General features: G+C 41.5%; 1 protein-coding gene across 2 annotated transcripts in view; it reads left to right on the forward strand.

The window, feature by feature from the left end:
• Positions 1–13,958, forward strand: part of PPT1 (palmitoyl-protein thioesterase 1) — a 46,320-nt gene that overhangs the window by 11,529 nt on the left and 20,833 nt on the right. For both annotated transcript variants that reach the window (XM_069757155.1, XM_069757156.1), the window contains exons 4-5: positions 2,305–2,375; positions 11,616–11,718. In XM_069757155.1, coding sequence (XP_069613256.1) covers positions 2,305–2,375; positions 11,616–11,718 — 174 coding nt within the window. The remainder of the gene's footprint in view (positions 1–2,304; positions 2,376–11,615; positions 11,719–13,958) is intronic.

A 13,958-nucleotide genomic window follows, 5' to 3' on the forward strand; every position in this document is an offset into this window, starting at 1 on the left:
TTTGGAGGCAATCACTGCCTTAAGTCTGGAACCCATGGACATCACCAAACGCTGGGTTTCCTCCTTCTTAATGCTTTGCCAGGCCTTTACAGCCGCAGCCTTCAGGTCTTGCTTGTTTGTGGGTCTTTCCGTCTTAAGTCTGGATTTGAGCAAGTGAAATGCATGCTCAATTGGGTTTAGATCTGGAGATTGACTTGGCCATTGCAGAATGTTCCACTTTTTGGCACTCATGAACTCCTGGGTAGCTTTGGCTGTATGCTTGGGGTCATTGTCCATCTGTACTATGAAGCGCCGTCCAATCAACTTTGCAGCATTTGGCTGAATCTGGGCTGAAAGTATATCCCGGTACACTTCAGAATTCATCCGGCTACTCTTGTCTGCTCTTATGTCATCAATAAACACAAGTGACCCAGTGCCATTGAAAGCCATGCATGCCCATGCAATCACGTTGCCTCCACCATGTTTTACAGAGGATGTGGTGTGCCTTGGATCATGTGCCGTTCCCTTTCTTCTCCAAACTTTTTTCTTCCCATCATTCTGGTATAGGTTGATCTTTGTCTCATCTGTCCATAGAATACTTTTCCAGAACTGAGCTGGCTTCTTGAGGTGTTTTTCTGCAAATTTAACTCTGGCCTGTCTATTTTTGGTATTGATGAATGGTTTGCATCTAGATGTGAACCCTTTGTATTTACTGTCATGGAGTCTTCTCTTTACTGTTGACTTAGAGACAGATACACCTACTTCACTGAGAGTGTTCTGGACTTCAGTTGATGTTGTGAATGGGTTCTTCTTCACCAAATTAAGTATGCGGCGATCATCCACCACTGTTGTCATCCGTGGACGCCCAGGCCTTTTTGAGTTCCCAAGCTCACCAGTCAATTCCTTTTTTCTCAGAATGTACCCAACTGTTGATTTTGCTACTCCAAGCATGTCTGCTATCTCTCTGATGGATTTTTTCTTTTTTTTCAGCCTCAGGATGTTCTGCTTCACCTCAATTGAGAGTTCCTTTGACCGCATGTTGTCTGCTCACAGCAACAGCTTCCAAATGCAAAACCACACACCTGGAATCCACCCCTGACCTTTTAACTACTTCATTGATTACAGGTTAATGAGGGAGACGCCTTCAGAGTTAATTGCAGCCCTTAGAGTCCATTGTCCAATTACTTTTGGTCCCTTGAAAAAGAGGACGCTATGCATTACAGAGCTATGATTCCTAAACCCTTTCTCCGATTTGGATGTGGAAACTATCATATTGCAGCTGGGAGTGTGCACTTTCAGCCCATATTATATATATAATTGTATTTCTGAACATGTTTTTGTAAACAGCTAAAATAACAAAACTTGTGTCACTGTCCAAATATTTCTGGCCCTAACTGTATATAGTGCATACTCAAAATACATTCAGTTTAGATAAGTCATTCATATGTCACAGTGGGCAAATAGAAGAATGTATATTGTATAAGAGCTCAAAAGAAAATGTATATCTAAGATATGTGGGCTATAGATAATACACCTAAAAATATATGAAAAGCAATCATACGCCTGAACTGTAGCAGAGGATACAAAAAAGGTTGCCTTTGTAGTAAAAAGTATGTGGCAAAAAAAACTGCCTACAACATAATATACAAAGGCCCTTATGATCCTAAATAGGACTAATAAGCCCACCCATATAGTGGCTGAAAGGTGCGTATAGTGCTAAAGTGCAAGGCATGAGGGAAGGTCAGGGTGTATTTACCTGAAACTGCAGATCAGTAGATGGACTGTGCTCTGATTTACGGCCGGCCGGCGCTGACACAATCAGTGCAGGGAAGCTGACGCCGGCGGGGGACGTGACAGACATCGGAATGTGAGTATGTACTGTTTTTTTTTTTTTAAACTTTTACAATGGTAACCAGTGTAAATATCGGGTTACTAAGCGCGGCTCTGCGCTTAGTAACCCAATATTTACCCTGGTTACCTGGGGACTTCGGCATCGTTGAAGACAGTTTCAACGATGCCGAAGTCGTTCCCCTGGTCGCTGGAGAGAGCTGTCTGTGTGACAGCTCCCCAGCGACCACACAACGACTTACCAAAGATCACGGCCAGGTCGTATCGCTGGTCGTGATCGTTGGTAAGTTATTTAGTGTAACGGTACCTTATGTCTAGTTGTATAAAGCCAATATGTACTGTTTTAGATAGGGGGGAAAAACAGCACAATTACTAAAAACTGTAGATTTAGTTCGTTACCACATTTATTTTGAACATAAGTAATAGAAACATGTCTGAACGTTTGTGGTTAAATCTGTTTTCTTTATTTCTGTGCAGGAGGGCTGTTGCTCAGAGATGTCCTTCACCTCCTATGAAAAATCTTATCTCCTTTGGAGGACAGCACCAAGGTACATAACCTATAACATAACATACAAATTTGGTAGCTATTTGCCAAACCTTCATATTCTGACAGCCCCCATACAGAAGCGCTCAGCATGACCAGGCACTATGTGTTTGTGCACATGACCGTAAAAATCGAATGAGTGCTAACCGTCATTTTGACTGGTAGCACTCATCTCCATGTTATGGGCCGTGCACATGTATGATTTTTATTTTTTTTCTCTCCCATCTTGCAGCATACACGAGTTTCATCCGATTATCAGATCGCACTCGGCCATTCATATCTATCAGTCATGTGAACCTAATCTAATAGCTAAAACATTTTTTTGAGCAAGTCCATGTTGCGAAACAGTGTTGCGACTATTCAAAGTGTTTTTCACCAGTTTTCTAGTGTTAACAACTTGATGTAATTGTAAAAATATTGCTCAAAGTTTCAGGTTACAATTTTAGTTCCTGCAGTCATTTTATACTACTTGATAATCAATTTGGAGCCTGCTCCTAGTTTCCGATTTAGCCCATAAAGGTGTCCTTTTTCCTGCGAAGCATGCTGGATGTGTAGAATGTAAGTCTGCAAGGACAGGGTCATCTCCCCTCTGTACCAGTCTGTCATTTGTAAATTTGTGTCCTGTAAATGATATCTATAACCCTGTATGTAACCCCTTTCTCATGTACAGCACCATGGAATTAATGGTGCTATATAAATAAATAATAATGTGTGATTTGTGAACGCAAAAGTGCTGCTGCCTGTGCTTCATTGAACCTGACTCCGGATGCTCTCCCTGTCTTCTGCAGATCTCATTTGCACTGGGTTGCCTTCTGTAGGAACCCATTCATTCACTCCATCGGCATTTTATGATGTACCTGATCATGCTATGAGCAAGAGCGGCGGATACTGTTTGCAGTCCACTCGTTGGCTCACGCTCAGGTGGCTAGTGTTGGCAGCCGTTTACTATATCTCGATCCAGGAACACTTCATTGCCAATTCATTGGATAGTTCAAACTACCTCAAACTTGATAATTACTCCCCAACACCATAAGGTTTCCACGGCAGGAGTATTATTTTGTCCGCGGTTCATACTATTGATTGTTGTCTACCCCCTTTCTAATGTTTTTGGTCCTTCTCTGCCTCTCATTTTTACCTGCCATGTATCCTTTCAAACTGTACCGAAATATAACTGAATTTTTTATTAAATACTTTCATATATTCATGACCTACCTAGAATAAAAAAAAAAAAAAAAAAAAAAAAATATATATATATATATATATATATATATATATATATATATATATATATATATTTTTTTTTTTTCCCCTGAGGTATATTCGGGCTCATTCTTCTGAGGCTGGAGTCACACTAGCGAGTTTTACGGACGTATGAGTGCAGAAAATACGTCCGCAAAACTCGCCTAACAAACGTCCCAATTATTCTCTATGCCCCTGCTCCTATCTGCCGTATTATACGGCTTTAGACGGCCGTAGAAAATCGCAGCATGCTGCGTTTGTCACCGTATTGCGCAAAAAAAAACCGCCAATGAAAGTCTATGGAAGCCAGAAAAATATGGATTACACACGGACCAGCAGTGTGACTTGCGAGAAATACGCAGCGGTGTTAGAGAGAAAAGCCGGTAATTCAGTGCGGTGTACAGTAAAATCACACTGACAGCTTACAGTAGAATAGGTAGAATAAATGTGTACACATAGATATATATTTGTGTTTGTTTTTTTAAACCCTTTACTACTATTGGATTAATAATGGATAGGTGTCATAATTGACGCCTCTCCATTATTAATTTGGCTTAATGTCACCTTACAATAGTAAGGTAACATTAACCCATCATTACCCCATATCCCACCGCTACACGGGAATGGGAAGAGAGTGGCCAAGTGCCAGAATAGGCGCATCTTCCAGATGTGCCTTTTCTGGGGTGGCTGGGGGCAGATGTTTTTAGCCAGTGGGGGGCCAATAACCATGGACCCTCTCCAGGCTATTAATATCTGCCCTCAGTCACTGGCATTACTACTCTGGCGGAGAAAATTGCGCGGGAGCCCACGCCAATTTTTTCCGCCATTTAACCCTTAAATTTAATAGCTAGAACGGCCAAATTTTGCATATACACACTACTAACATTAGTAGTGTGGAATATGCAAAAAAAAAGGTGATATGAGATGGTTTACTGTATGTAAACCATGTCTCATATCATGTCGGGTTTAGGAAGGTGTGTGTGTATATATATATATATATATATATATATATATATATATATATATATATATATATATATATATATATATATATATATATATATATATATATATATATATATTTATATTTGATTGTGGCCCGATTCTAACACATCGGGTATTCTAGACTATGCATGTCCCCGTAGTATATGGACAATGATGATTCCAGAATTCGCGGCACACTGTGCCCGTCGCTGATTGGTCGAGGCAACCTTTATGACATCATCGTCGCCATGCAACCATTATGACATCTACGTCCATACTGTGCCCGTCGCTGAATCAGAAACGTGAGATGTCTACGTCCTTTATGACATCATCGTCGCTGTGCCCGTTGCTGATTGGTCGAGGCCTGGCGGCCTCCACCAATCAGAGAGCCGGGATTTCCAGGACAGACAGAAAGACAGACAGACAGACGGAAAAACCCTTAGACAATTATATATATAGATATATATACTAAAAAGAAAAATATACTAAATATATATATATATATATATATATATATATATATATATATATATATATATATATATATATATATATATATATATATATATATATATATATAGTATATATTTTTTTTTTTTTTCCACACATGGATCCCTTGTATATCCGTATGTTGGTTTTGCAAGCCTGCGAGAAAAACACGCAGTACGGATGCCATACGGATTACATATGGAGGATGCCATGCGCAAAATACGCTGACACACCCTGCCTACGGAGGAGCTACGGACCACTATTTTGGGGACTTTTCAGCGTATTACGGCCGTAATATACGGACCGTATTGTCTTACGCTGAGTGTGACTCCAGCCTGATACATATTCACGCGCCCTTTCTCACGGTTAACTCATTCAGGCACCTATCCAGTGGCTCACAGCCATATACCTTAGACTTATACCTTTGTCACTTTTAACCCCTTAGTGACAGAGCCAATTTGGTACTTAATGACCAGGCCAATTTTTGCAATTCTGACCACTGTCACTTTATGAGGTTATAACTCTGGAACGCTTCAACGGATCCCGCTGATTCTGAGATTGTTTTTTCGTGACATATTGTACTTCATGTTAGTGGTAACATTTCTTCGATATTACTTGCGATTTATTTATGAAAAAAACGGAAATATGGCGAAAATTTTTAAAATTTTGCAATTTTCAAACTTTGTATTTTTATGCCCTTAAATCAGAGAGATATGTCATGACAAAGTTAATAAATAACATTTCCCACATGTCTACTTTACATCAGCACAATTTTGGAAACAAAATTTTTTTTTGTTAGGGAGTTATAAGGGTTAAAAGTTGACCAGCAATTTCTCATTTTTACAACACCATTTTTTTTTTTTTAGGGACCACATCACATTTGAAGTCATTTTGAGGGGTCTATATGATAGAAAATAACGAAGTGTGACACCATTCTAAAAACTACACCCCTCAAGGTTCTCAAAACCACATTCAAGAAGTTTATTAACCCTTTACGTGCTTCACAGGAACTGAAACAATGTGGAAGGAAAAAATGAACATTTAACTTTTTTTTGCAAACATCTTAATTCAGAACCATTTTTTTTTATTTTCACAAGTGTAAAAACAGAAATGTAACCATAAATTTTGTTATGCAATTTCTCCTGAATACGCCAATACCCCATATGTGGGGGTAAACCACTGTTAGGGCGCACCGCAGAACTTAGAAGTGAAGGAGCGCTGTTTGACTTTTTCAATGCAGAATTGGCTGGAATTGAGATCGGACACCATGTCACTTTAGAGAGCCCCTGATGTACCTAAACAGTGGAAACTCCCCACAAGTGACACCATTTTGGAAACTAGACCCCTTAAGGAACTTATCTAGATGTGTGGTGAGCACTTTGAACCCCCAAGTGCTTCACAGAAGTTTATAACGTAGAGCCGTGAAAATAAAAAATCGCTTTTGTTGACACAAAAATGATCTTTTCGCCCACAAATTCTTATTTTCACAAGGGTAACAGGAGAAATTAGACCACTAAAGTTGTTGTGCAATTTCTCCTGAGTACGTCGATACCCAATATGTGGGGGTAAACCACTGTTTGGGCACACCGCAGAGCTTGGAAGAGAAAGAGTGCCGTTTTACTTTTTCAATGTAGAATTGGCTGGAATTGAGATCGGACGCCATGTCGCGTTTGGAGAGCCCCTGATGTGCCTAAACAGTAGAAATCCCCCACAAGTGACCCCATTTTGGAAACTAGACCCCCCATGGAACTTATCTAGATGTGTGGTGAGAACCTTGAATGCCCAAGTGCTTCACAGAAGTTTATAATGCAGAGCCGTGAAAATAAAAAATATTTTTTTTTTCCACAAAAAAGATTTTTTAGCCACCAAATTTTTATTTTCACAAGGGTAACAAGAGAAATTGGACCCCAAAAGTTGTTGTCCAATTTGTCCTGAGTATGCTGGTACCCCATATGTGGGGGTAAACCACTGTTTGGGCGCACGGCAGAGCTCGGAAGGGAAGGAGCGCCTTTTTGGAATGCAGACTTTGATAGAATGGTCTGTGGGCATTATGTTGCGATTGCAGAGCCCCTGATGTACCTAAACTGTAGTAGACCCCCCAAGGAACTTATCTAGATATGTGGTGAGAACTTTGAATGCCCAAGTGCTTCACAGAAGTTTAGAATGCAGAGTCGTGAAAATAAAAAATATTTTTTTTTCCACAAAAAAGATTTTGTAGCCCCCAAGTTTTTATTTTCACAAGGGTAACCAGAGAAATTGGACCCCAGAAGTTGTTGTCCAATTTATCCCGAGTACGCTGATGAACCATATGTGGGGGTAACCCACTGTTTGGGCGCACGGCAGAGCTCAGAAGGGAGGGAGCACCATTTGACTTTTTGAGCGCAAAATTGGCTGTCGTGTTTGGAGACCCCCTGATGTACCTAAACAGTGGAAACCCCCCAATTCTAGCTCCAACCCTAACCCCAACACACCCCTAACCCTAATCCCAACCTCATCCATAATCCTAATCACTAACCCTAACCATAATCACAACCCTTACCCCAAAACAACCCTAATGTCAACCCTAACCATAACCCTAATCAAAACCCTAAATCCAACACACCCCTAATCCTAATCTCAACCCTAACCTCAAACCTAACCCTAATCCCAATACACCCCTAATCACAACCCTAACCTTAACCCTAATCCCAAACCTAACCCTAATCCCAAGCGTAACCCTAATGCCAACCCTAACCCTAATACCAACCCTAATCCAAACCCTAACCCTAATCCCAGCTCTAACCCTAACTTTAGCCCCAACCCTAGCCCTAACTTTAGCCCCAACCCTAACCCTAAGGCTACTTTCACACTTGCGTCGTTTGGATTTCCCTCGCAATCCGTCGTTTTGGACAAGAAACGGATCCTGCAAATGTGCCCGCAGGATGCGTTTTTTGCCCATAGACTTGTATTGCCGACGGATCGTGACGGATGGCCACACGTCGCGTCCGTCGTGCACTGGATCAGTTGTGTTTTGGCGGAGCGTCGGCACAAAAAAAGTTCAATGAAACGTTTTTTTGTACTTCGCATCTGCCATTTCTGACCGCGCATGCGTGGCCGTAACTCCGCCCCCTCCTCCCCAGGACATAGATTGGGCAGCGGATGTGTTGAAAAACTACAGCTGCTGCCCACGTTGTGCACAATTTTCACAACGTGCGTCGGTATGTCGGGCCGACGCATTGCGACGGCCCCGTACCGACGTAAGTGTGAAAGAAGCCTAACCCTAAGTTTAGCCCCAACCCTAACCCTAAATTTAGCCCCAACCCTAACCCTAAATTTAGCCCCAACCCTAGCCCTAACCCTACCCCTAACCCTAACCCTACCCCTAACCCTAATTTTAGCCCCAACTGCTGTTCTCCTGCCGGCCGGCAGATGGAGACAGATGGCGGGCGCACTGGGCATGCGTCCGCCATGTTCTGCTGCCGGCGGCCAGGAGGAGCAGCAAGAGGATCCAGGGACCTAGGTGAGTATGCTAGGGTCCCCGAATCCCCCTATTTCTCTGTCCTCTGATGTGCGATCACATCAGAGGACAGAGAATTACACTTTACTTTTTTTTTTTTTTTTTTGCGGTCGCCGGTAAACAGTTAATTACCGGCGATCGCAAAACAGGGGTCGGTAATACCGACCCCGATCGTGCTCTTTGGGGTCTCGGCTACCCCCGGCAGCCGAGACCCCAAAGATTCTCCCGGTGCCGGCCGGCGGGCGCACTGCGCATGCGCCCGCCATTTTGAAGATGGCGGCGCCCACCGGGAGACACGAGGAGCATCGGGGGAGCTAGGTGAGTATTGGGGGGCCACCTGGGACCCCTTTTCTCTGTCCTCCGATGTGCGATCACATCGGAGGACAGAGAAATTAAAAAGAGATCGCTTTTTTTTTTTTTTTTTTTTTTTGCGATCGCCGGTAAACGGTTAATTACCGGCGATCGCAAATGCGGGGTGGGTTAAAAACCCCCCGAATCATGTTCTCTGGAGAAAATCGGCCTCTGGGGGGCGCTATGGACTTTTTCCACAGCGCCGTTAATTAACGGCGCTGTGGTTTAAGTACCCTTAGCGGCCGCCGTTAAAAGGCGTATCGGCGGTCGCTAAGGGGTTAAAGACCAACTCAATACCAGTTCCAATCATAATTGATGCTATTTTCTCAGGCATATGAATCCTGCTTTCCCCGAATGAACTTTTTTTTTTCATCTATTTCTTGTTTTCCTTTTTATTTTTCTATATTTTCGCAAATACGCATTTTTTTTTTTTTTAAATATAAATTAGAAATCTCAGATGATTTTAATTGTTTTATGCTGTATGTTAATGTTTGTTTTTATTGTTTGATGAACTTTGACATTGTCATTACCCTGTTTGGCAGTTTTTTTTAACCCCTTAGTGACGGAGCCAAATTTTTGAAATCTGACTAGTGTCGTTTTATGTGGTAATAACTCTGCAACACTTCAACAAATCCCAGTGATTTTGAGATTTTTTTTTCGTGACACATTATACTTTATAATAATGGTAAATTTAGGTCAATATGTTTTTTGTTAAAAAATTAGCAATTTTCAAAATTTGAATGATTATCCCTTTAATCCAGATGGTCATACCACAGCAAACCATTAATAAATAACATTTCCCTCATGTCGGCTTTACATCGGCATCATTTGTAAAATGTTATTTTATTTTGTTAGCATTTTAGGTGGTTTAAAAATGTAGCAGCAATTTTTCATTTTTTTCAAGGAAATTTACAAAATTTATTTTTTTAGGGACTTATCCATGTTTGAAGTGACTTTAGGGGTCTCCTATATTGGGAAACCCCCAAACGTTATACCATTTTAAAAACGGCACCCCCTGACATATTGAAAACGGATGTCAGGTAGTTTATTAACCCCTCGGGTGCTGTACAGGTATTAATGCAAAGTGGTATGACAGAAGTGAAAATGTGTATTTTTACCACCTAAATGCTTCTAACTTCTGAACAGATTACTACAGCCGTCAGACTCTAAGGCCACATTCACACGTTGCGTTCTGTCCTGCGGGTTCTCCCGCAGCGGATTTAATAAATCTGCAGGGCAAACCCGCTGCAGTTATCCCTGCAGATTTATTGCGGTTTGTCCTGCGGGTTCCGCTGCGGGATTTTACCCCTACAATTGATGCTGCATATGCAGCAATATGCAGCATCAATAGTAATGTTAAAAATAATAAAATCATGGTATTCTCACCCTCTGACGTCACGATCTCCTCGGCGCTGCAGGCGGCGGTCCGGTTCCAAAGATGCTGTGCGACCAGGACCTTCGGTGACGTCACGGTCATGTGACCGCGACGTCACCGAAGGTCCTGGTCGCATAGCAAACCTGAGACCGGACGGCCGCGTGCAGCGCTGAGACTTCAGAGGTGAGTATAGCTTATTTTTTATTTTAATTCTTTTTTTTTTTTTTACCACAAATATGGTTCCCGGGGCCTGGAGGAGAGTCTCCTCTCCTCCACCCCGGGTATAACCCGCACATTATCCGCTTACTTCCCTCATGGTGGGCACAGCCCCATGCGGGAAGTAAGCGGATCAATGCATTTCTATGGGTGCAGAATCGCTGCGATTCTGCACAAAGAAGTGCCATGGTCCTTCTTTTTTTCCGCAGCAATTCTGCGCGGTTTTTTTCCGGATTTTCCACATCATGTGCACTGCGGTTTCTGTTTTCCATAGGGTAACATTGTACTGTACCCTGCATGGGAAAACAGCTGCGGACCCGCGGCGGTTGCGCAGTTAAAACCGCATAGTGTGAACATACCCTAAGGCCGCTATTTAGTTGTGAATTGCCATCGCAAACATCAGGATCATGATCTGAGGGCACAAATTTGGATAAAGAGGAAGCCCTGACACTGTTAACCACATATAATGATGTAGTCACTATTTACAGCAGCATCTAAGGGGTTAAACAGATTTGGACGGTGACAACACTGATCGTGGCTGATACAGCAAGTTGTCAGCTATAGTGTACAGCCGACAGATTATAGATTATTAACTGTATGGGTAGGCTATTCTCTTATATGTCAGGTCAGTTAATAGACGTATTGGCGGTCATTAAGGGGTTAAAAAGCGACCACATATATATCATATATTTATCACATATATATCAGTTCTGACAGTTGCTATTAGGTTTTTGTCCTGAGGAAGAGGTCCTGCATTGACCACTAAACAAGTTGACTTTTTTCAATGAAAACGATCTGGTCATCAGTCTCCATCGGCAGTGACACTTCACCCGGATTCTTTTGTGCTGACAATGTGATCTTCCCTCTACTTCCGAGACTGATATCCAAATTTTGGTTGCGGATTTGCTGTAGGAGTGCATGAAAATCCTATTCACATGAACTGAATTAGTTTTTTTGTGTCAGATTTGTCTAATTTGGACACGTGAGCAGAGCCTTATATGGAGCAAAGACCCCAACTTTTGGGGAGACCTGTTGGGAATGTAGAGGCGCGTGTGTAGATTTATTACCGTAATTACTTTTGGCTTTATATTTAGGTGTATATGGCTTTCCTCGATGTCCTGGAGAAAGCTCCCACATTTGTGATTGGATCCGAGAGACTTTAAATGTTGGTGCCTATACCAAACTTGTACAGGAACAGTGAGTATGAAAAGCTACTTTACTTTTTTTTTGGAAGCTGTAATGGCCATTGTTAGTCTGACATTTACCAATAAAGGGATATTTGGACAATACCTTGGATAGGCGATGACAAACAACTGATCTGTGGGTCTAACTGCTGTGGGTCTACCGTTCATCCGAATGGGGCACTTTTATCTACGTTAGAATAAAACTGAAGTGAGGCGCATGACTGCTGTTCCATTCATTCGCTATGGAACTGCCAGAGTGCAGTCACTTTTTCTTGCATTCTCCAGGAAATTAATGAGGCAGTGGTCGTGCATGCTTATATTTTCCAATATATATTGTCTTATAACAAGCAAGAGCTCTTTAAGATTTAACAATCAATGGATCAAGAATCTGTATTTCCAGATTATTCAGTGGAAGTGCAGAATAAAAGACAAACTTGTGGATAGATAACTTCTACTTATGGGAATACACCTTTTTAAAGGGATTTTTGTAGACTTTGGGAACCTTAAGCTAGGTCATCATTATCAGATTGTGGAGGTCTGACACTGTTTGTAGTTCCTCAATCAACCAGATGTACATGGCTAACAAACCCCTTCAGAAAGCTAGATGCAAAACGCATGTCTGGGTAGGACAGAGGACACAGCAATAGCTGCTGTCATGGGTAAGCACTGCACTTTATACTAGGTACAAAAAACTATAGCCGCCACTCAATCATTGCTCCTATTAGTCTATTATATATGACTAGTCTGCAGAATACAGCTATATCTCATATACACCAGTGCACTTTACTACATTCATTTACTATCATTGTTGCTACTATATGGTTATTATTAGTATAGTATTGCTGTGGACTGCCCTGGCTGCTACATACAGCTCTGTCAAAAATTAAGAGACCTTCAAAATGTTCAGCTTGTCTGAAGGTATATTTTTGAGTAAAATGTAAATTGTTCTTTTAGTCCATAAACTTCTGACATGTCTCCGAATTTCCAAGCAATAAATTTTGTATTTGTTTTTTCTGACAAAGAAAAATGGTCAAAATTAAAAAAAAAATAAATAAATAAAATAACCAGTGCTTTCAGACCTCAAGTAATGCAAAGAAAACAAGTTCATAATCATTTAGAAACAACAATACTAATGTTTTAACTCAGGAAGAGTTCAGAAATCAATATTTTGTAGAATAACCATGATTTTTAATCACAGCTTTCATGCGTCTTGGCATGCTTTCCACCAGTCTTTCACACTGCTTCTGGTGCAAACATTTAAGCATTTCTTCTTTGTTTGATGGCTTGTGACTATCCATCTTCCTCTTGATTACATTCCAGAGGTTTTCATAGGGGTTCAGGTCTGGAGATAGGGCTGCCCATGACAGGGTTTTGATGTGATGGTCTCTTAATTTTTGCATTTTGGGTTAACAATCATGTAGGCAGTGGTTTGTATATTCATTTATATTTAATCATGTTTTTGATAAATAATCATTGATCCTGCATGTTTACTGCATGACTTCGTGTATCCAAACAAAGGGTATGTGCACATGTCCAGTATATACAATATAGCCGAGAAATCTGAAAAATCGGTGGGGTGCTAGGTGACAAACCCCCGACTACTTGATATTGATGACCTAAGTCATGGTTAACACCTTTAAAACTTGTCAGCTCCGAGTAGTAAAATGGGTGACAGAAAACGTGGTTGTAAGACTGGTTGAACGCTGTAAAGCATGACAGGACTGATAACTGTTTGAGGGTATTTGCACACGTTGCAGAATTCCTGCGGATCCGCAGTGTTTTTTTTACGCGCAGAATCGCTGCAGATCTGCAAGTGATTTACAGTACAATGTAACTCAATGGGAAAAAAAATGCTGTGCTAATGGTGCGGAAAAATCTGCACGGAAAACGCAGCAGATTCAAAAAAGGACCATGTCAATTCCTTTTGCAGATCTGCATAGTTTCTGCACCTATTCCATAATAGAAATCTGCAGGGGTAAAAAAACGCATGAAATCCGCACAGAATCTGCAGCAAATCCGCAAAAAAAAAAGCGCAGATTCTGACCTGCGTTTTCTGCCAAGAAATGCAGAATCTGCACAAAAAACTCCAGTCAAATCCGCAACATGTGCAAAAATGTACAAAAATGCTCAGACTGGTTTTATTAACGCAATCTCACGGACCCTGTGCTCAGATTACGACACTGCCTGGACCCCACCAGTATTTGCTTCTTGCTGCAGAGATGTCCCTCTGGCACATGTGACTGCTGCTGCCAA

Source organism: Ranitomeya imitator, chromosome 3 (genome assembly GCF_032444005.1).
Source record: "Ranitomeya imitator isolate aRanImi1 chromosome 3, aRanImi1.pri, whole genome shotgun sequence".
In the NCBI taxonomy this organism is placed as follows: Eukaryota; Metazoa; Chordata; class Amphibia; order Anura; family Dendrobatidae; genus Ranitomeya; species Ranitomeya imitator.